The following is a 7305-nucleotide window of genomic DNA, read 5'->3' on the forward strand; positions in this document are numbered from 1 at the left end:
ACACTGGCAAACTAATCAAAGGTTACATGTGCTGTCATACGAACACAGTTGGGACCACAGTCGTGGGGCCCACATCAGTGTTCTCTACAAAGGGCATATATGTTATTTTCTTCTTTATTAAGTTAAGTGAGAATTGTTTTGGGTGTGAACAATGTGACACACCTTGTTTCCCGAAATCTCTTCCTCTTCTCCTTCCTCTTCATTCTCTCTTCTTACTTTTTCTTCCTATACTCTCATTCCAACTATAGTACATATGAGTCACGGTTACATGTGATGGTAAAATCCCAGGGCCGAGGTTGACAAGCATGAGAAGATGTGTTTAAAGTGTGATAGCAGCCACTTTGTACAAAAATGCCAAAGGTTAGGTTTGTACCCATTCCCTCTCCCAAGTCACCTGATAACCAATACCAAAATTGAGTAATGGCCCCTTTTAGTGCATAATATGACAGGTAGAGTCACTACCCTATTCAGTGCACAACATTCTCGTCGGGCTACCCTCACAACACCTTGGAAATCCATACATGGTATTCTTCCTCACTTCCTCAGGTTTGTCAGGTATGATACTTGTTCTAGTAATTCTATTCAGTTCTGGAAGGATATTTGGGTGGGTAACCAACCCCTCAAGGATCGGTTCCCTTCCTTATACTCCCTTTTTCCCTTTACAAAAATGAGCCAATTTCAAAGTGTCTACTGGAACAGTTGCTTCCCTTATCCTTAAACTGGGACTTTGGTTTTTGATGGGGTTTACGGGACAGTGAGTTTACTTATGTTACTGAGTTTCTTCATTTACTTGAATCAGTTTGTTTGGACCCCACAAAACCTGATGAAAGAGTCTGGACTCCCTTGCCGAAAGGTACCTTTACTTATGCTTCATTTCTAAAATCCCCAAGTTTCAATCTAAACCCCCGAAAGTTTCCGGTTAAAGAAGTTTGGGTAAGACCTATTCCCCCCAAAATTACTGTTTTATGCTGGGAAGTTTACTATGGGAAAATCAATACTTTGGAAAACTTGCAAAAAAAGGAGACCTCTTCTTTGTCTTTCCCTGAACTGGTGTTCCCTATGTAAGGCCCAGAGTGAGGACTTCTTTCATTTACTGATATCCTTTTCTCTTGCTGCAAAGTTATGGAATTGGAGCTTTAGTCTATTTGGTTGTAGGTGGATTCAGCCATCTGATGTAAGCTTGCTATTTAATCCTTCTATTTTTGGGTGGAATACGAGAAGAGGTAAAATCATGTGGAAATGTCTTAGGGAAGCTACCTTATGGAGAGGAAAGGAATGCTAGAATATTCCTAGAAAAGGAAAGAAGCTTGGCTGAAGTGAAGGACTGTGTTTTGACGAGAGCAATCCATTGGTTGAAAACCTTGGATATGTTAGCTGATTTTTCTTTTGATGGCCTATGGAGGAATCGGTCAGTAGTCACTAATACACTAAGAAGAATAGAAGAGTTATAGAATGGATACCTCCCCCGGAAGGTGTCATCAAATTAAACTTTGATGGGAGCAGCCAAGGTAATCCTGGGCCTTCAGGCGTAGGGGGTGTGCTGAGGGTAAGGAAAGCAACATTGTGTCCTTATTCTTAGGGCCAATGGGAGTGGGAGATTCTACAAGGGCAGAACTACTAGAAGCTGTACAAGGAATCCAAATCGCCAACCAGCTTGGGGTGGAACATTTGCTAATTGAAGGGGATTCTCAGGTGGTAATAGGCTGGCTCTCAAACCTGGATGCTGTCATTTGGGGATACAGAGGCCACCTCAAAAAAGTGAAGTGGCTAACTGGTAATATGAGAGTGAATGTTAAATGGGTGAGCAGGTCAGCAAATACTTTGGCTGATTCTTTGGCCAAACTTGGGGTTTCTAGGGAAGATCTTTTTTGTGCTACCTTGTAACTTGTTTTAGTGTGTTGGGAAGCTGTTCTTAACTTAGTATGGAGAGGTTGCATCCCATGCCTCTCCTTGGGGAGCTTGTACTTTCTTATCATTTGTGATTAATAAAATTCTTTCAATTATCAAAAAAATATTATGTTAAACACACTTCCTGGAGTCCACTTGTGCAGATTAAAATATTAGTTACCCAATGGAAAAATAGTGTATGTGTGACAGGAACATATGCAAGATAGTGGAACTAATCATTCTATGTCCATTCCAAGGTATTTCCCATGGCATAAATCAACTGGGTGATTATTGTAATTATTCAATAATTAAGTTCTCCTGGACAATCAAATATGTACATCTATACATATAAAACATGTGGCAATTGACTGTTACAGTCAATACTCAATATAGTCAATTTTTTGTCTAGAGATTTCTTCAGATGGAGACCCACCAAATGGTTGGCAGCATGCCTTGAAGCTGCAAAATACAAACTAAAATCCCATTGAAAAACTACTGTTATAGATCATCCGGTAACTCAGATTTTCAGGAAACATTCAAATAACAGAACCCTTGTGCTGAGAATCTGAGACGGCTTTGTAGCTTCAAGTGACTGCAAGTTGAATATCCAATTAAAAAAATCACAGAAATCATGCATGAGTGCATGACTCTAAAAGAAGAACAAAGTTTTATTCCAGCATGTTTGAATGTTCACATACATTCCATTGTCCACCACCATATGTACCCCTCCCAAAAACATCAATGCCCATGTACACATCAAACTTCCTCCCCCCAGCAATAGCAGCAGAGCTCCCTGGATAGTCTTCCTGCACATTATTTACGGCATTTAGCAAGGTAAAAGTAGAATATTGCAAACAATTTTTTTCCTGAGAAGGTGACAGATAAAGCTTACTCTCCAGGTATAATTTATAAATATGCCATCACATATATCAAAGAAAGGCTTATTGTAGTCATTCAGCTGATTCTGCCATTGAAGAGCACCATCTTTTGTCACACTGTCATACCTGCATCACCAGCAATAATAGGTAAAAGCAAATGATGTAAGGGAGACCTATTTCACAGAAATTTCACTTGGCAATAAATGGTATCTCATGGAATCTTCTAGGAGTCACCATATGACCAATGACCCAGGCATGTAGGCATGCATAGACTGAGTTAAATGGCTGACAAATGCCTCCATGTTAGGTATTTGCTCCAAGCTCAATTGAACCTCCATATTAATCTGCAAGTACACTTCTGTGTCAACAGTAGAAGTTTAAGCAAGCATCCTAACTTCAAAAAGCAGCAAAATGTTAAACATGCTTAATAGTTTGCTTTTGTCATCTCACAGAACTGTTGAATACAAATTTCAGCTTATATTTTTTTTCTTTTTTTTAACTTTCCAGATTTAGCATTTGAACATTTTATTAGTAGAATCATGTATATATTATCAATCAATATCTTTTCATGTTTCAACTTCTTAATTTCTTAATGAGATACCAGTACCATGATAATTTAGAAAAAAAAAATTGCAATATGACTCACCTGCAAATGGAAGAAATGACAATAATAAGATTTGAAAAAGGAAACGACAATTCACATTATCATAATAAACCTCTATACCATCTTAATATTTTCAGAAGAGAATCCTCAATCTCTTAAATTGTCGGCTTTTGTTTTCTTAAATAGCTTTAAAAGTAAAATTCATTTATAATGTTGGTGTTAAATTTTGATTTCTGAGTTAGCATAGTTATGTTCACTACTTGTCGAAGAAATGCCCCATCCTTATCTAGCCCACCCCTCAGAAAACCCCAGATAGCTAGGAAAATCTGAAAGCGACCACTTTGTGACTTGGATAATGACCTTTTAACATATCCAGTCCAATGCTCCCACGACCCCAGATAACTGAGACCAACATTGGGTAATGGCCTTTTAAATTAAACAATTTTACACTCTATGGTCTATATTATGGATCCTATTTTGCCTGCATTTGTTAAATTCCTTTACTATTCCAGTCATAGTTTTCAAGGCGTCTAGGCGATTCTGGGCAACACTGGGGCACCTAGTCGCCTAAGCAGGCACCTAGGCGTCACCTAAGCGATAAAAAATTTATAATATAAAAAACTGACTTTTGGATAGTTTCCTAGTTTTATATACCATTCAGCATGTATATTAATTGAAAAAATAGCAATTCTCTTTATTAAGAACATTAAATTTCCTCTAAAAATGTGGCAAATCATCACATCTAAAAGATAAAAATCTTTTACATATATTAATTTCATTATTTTCGAAAATAATACTACTATAATAAGTATTTAATAGAGCAAATTCATATTAATTAGAAGCTAAAGAAGGTTATTAACTTTATATGATAAATATTCAAGATAGAAAGTAAAATAGAAAAAAAAAACAAGGATGGTGTTTCTGTTTTATTTAATTAGAGAGAGAATAGAAAAAAAGAACTTTATTATTCTATTCTTTCTTTCCTCTTTCTTTTCTTTCTTTCTTTCTTTCTTTTTCTCTCCTCAAAACCCTTTGATCTTTTAAATTTCAATAGTAAAACATTAAAACAAAGTATAATTGATATATATAGCACATAATAAAATGTATTAACACATACATTAATAAGATACAACAATATAAATGATACTATAAAAGGCGCCTGCCTTGTCATTTTTGTTGCCTAGGCAGGCGCTTAGTCACCTAGGCGGGCACCTAGTCGCCAAGAAGGGCTCCTAGTTGCTAAAAGTCAAGGCGTTTGGGCGAGGCGCCCAGCCAAGGGTGCCTAGTCGCCTAGGTGATGCCTTGACAACTATGATTCCAGTTTCTCAATAAAAGATTTAATAATTCACAAGAATGCATCAGAAATTCAAATTAGACTTTCATAATGGAATTATCAAGTATAACAGAAGAAAGGGGGAAAACTTCATCTAAAAGATTAGATAAGAAACATAACAAAAGAATGGAACATAAAGCCTGTTACCAGCCAACCATCAAATTCCAACTTGACGGCAAGCTCTGTCAAGCGATCAGCATACATTCTAGCAGATTTCTCTGTTGATAGCAACTTATTAGCAGCAATTCTTCCTTCATCCCACTCCATAATGAAAGTTCCCAGCACCTTAATTTGTATGTAAGCAAGATGCCACAAAACATTAACAGAAAAATTAAATGCTGAAGTAAACCTCAACTTTCAAAATGAACTATGAAATCAGGAAAAAGAAAAGAACAAAAAAAATGCAAACTTCATCACTTTACTTGAAGAAAATCAATGTTAACCACCAAATGGGTGAAAAAAATATTAGATATGTAGTTATGTACACATCTCAAAAGAGCCAACTGAAAGAAGCAACCTCCTTCACTAAGTCAAAACCAAATATGTAGTTGGTGAGCATAGAAGAGAAATAGATCAACTACATTTTGTGGTTCATTGTATAACCAAAGAGAGGAGATATGACATTAACATCGTCTCTCAAACTGTTGCCCACTCATCAAATCACTGAACAGTAAAACAAGCTAGCTATTTTTAAGGCTGCAACTTGGGCAAAAATTTGAATGGAGTCGGGTCCTCTGAGAGGTTCCTACATGGAAAGTTTACAACTCTGTATGCTTATCATGAAGGTAAGCGGACATTATAAGAGGCTAATAAATGACTCCTTACGTTGTGTTTGGTTTGAAAGAAAAGGTAGGGAAACCTATACAATTACAAACATGTCCAACAGAATTTATTAATCAATGGCCAAACCTACACCTACACTGAGAATGTACATTAGCATATTTAGTTCATCGAGCCACATTGTTTACAGTTTGCACAACATCATTGATTACTTTGATAGATGGAGTAAGAAAACCATTCTAGCTCTGCAAGTAATATATGAAGTGCAGAAGTAATTTAGTTTCCCTTTTTTAGTAATGAATATAGGGTGTTCCTACCATAAATAAGTAGTTTTTTCAATCATCCACAGTTCCATACCTATCGTTCAACATAGCCAGCTTATATCATTTTTTTGAATAATCATCCCAACAAGCTCTTACCAATGCAGAATCAAGAAAACCAAAGTTCAGAGAAGCTCTGACCAATCACTAATTCAAGTATGCGCACCCCTGGTACATATATAAATATAAAAAAAAGGCCTACTTCCATCGCCTAACAGAAACCAACACTCTAGTGCGAAAAAAAATATAACCCATTCGTCATCTGTAGCTATTCTTTTTTTTTTTTTTGGTAAAATCATCTGTACCTATTCAGTTTCCACATTTACTTGCAAATTGCCCAATCTCGACCAATATCAATTTTTGAGTCAAAAGGAACCCAATTCAACTTAAGGAATTATCTTTTCTTTTCAGTGTTTTCTCGGTTATCATAAAATCCTATACCAAGTTCAATTTGTTCATTGGATCAAATACCAAACCCAGAACCCAAAAGGAAGAAAAAAACAAGGAATTATAGAAACAGAAGAGCGGGGGGGGGGGAGGTCCTTTGGTTGACCAAAAAGTCAACTACCTTAACGCCGTGGGTATGCGCAGTGTTTGTCCAGCACGGAGGAGGAATGGTGACGAGATTATGAGAGAAATAAACAAATACATCCATCAAATGCCAATGCCAGATGGCATAAGCATCAGGGTTATTTCCTCCCTGAATCCACTTATCATCTCGGTAACCTCCCTGCATATCATGGCAGACAAGAATCCTCGCACGATCAGGCAATGACGAAGCATCAGCAGGAAGAGGAACAGAGGCCTTATTGAAAGGGTAGTGAAAGGAGTCAAAATACGATTTCGACTCGAGATCGTCGAGACTTTTAATGGGGAAGGAGACGGGTGCAGAGGGTTTTGAAAGATCGAAGGGAGGCTCCATTGACGAACAAGATCTATTCCGGATAAACAGAAGAACTTAAGAAGACGATCGACCATGTTCTTCTTGATGAATTCAAGGAGAAGGCTCATGTGCTCGATTTAACGAGGTCTTGTCTCAGAAGTCAACAACGTGACAAGGGTCAACGAGTGATCCCACATCAACGAGTGAATGGCGGGTGAGCATTGAAGTGAAGTGAATAAGTGGTAATTACAGATTACAGAACTGCCATCAATAGATGAGCCCACATCAACGAGTGATCCACGCCAGTTACTCAAGGGTCAACGAGCAAGCAGAGCAACGAATCCTCTTGCTACGCACCGATTGTGGAACATTCGACCGCTCTCGACCAATTCGTTTTAGGCTGCGTTTGGATGGAGTGTAAAACCCGGTTCGGTGTATTTTTACACTCTGGTCCAGTTTTGTGGCCGTTTGGATGGGGTGTAAAAATACACGGAAGATCGGTGTAAAAATCAATTTCGAGATTTATTTACTTCGATATTTTTTCGATGTAAAATTCGATCAAAGCAATGACAGTGTAAAAACACAACGGCTCTTCGTCTCTTTTGATCTTCTCTCTCTCA

At 37.5% G+C, this 7305-nt stretch overlaps 1 protein-coding gene across 2 annotated transcripts in view; it reads right to left on the reverse strand.

The window, feature by feature from the left end:
- Positions 1–7046, reverse strand: part of LOC104597282 (cytosolic endo-beta-N-acetylglucosaminidase 1-like) — a 57216-nt gene extending 50170 nt beyond the window's left edge. Inside the window, exons 1-5 of one of the 2 annotated variants that reach the window (XM_088897198.1) lie at positions 6371–7046; positions 4850–4987; positions 3000–3109; positions 2780–2891; positions 2586–2693 (exon numbers count right to left, since the gene is read on the reverse strand). In XM_088897198.1, coding sequence (XP_088753324.1) covers positions 2586–2693; positions 2780–2891; positions 3000–3109; positions 4850–4987; positions 6371–6724 — 822 coding nt within the window. In that variant the 5' untranslated portion in view covers positions 6725–7046. The remainder of the gene's footprint in view (positions 1–2585; positions 2694–2779; positions 2892–2999; positions 3110–4849; positions 4988–6370) is intronic. The other variant, XM_010258743.3, reaches the window with a different exon arrangement.
- Between the last annotated feature and the right edge of the window lie 259 nt (positions 7047–7305).

Source organism: Nelumbo nucifera, chromosome 2, assembly GCF_055504915.1.
Source record: "Nelumbo nucifera cultivar China Antique chromosome 2, China Antique-T2T, whole genome shotgun sequence".
NCBI classification, from domain to species: Eukaryota; Viridiplantae; Streptophyta; class Magnoliopsida; order Proteales; family Nelumbonaceae; genus Nelumbo; species Nelumbo nucifera.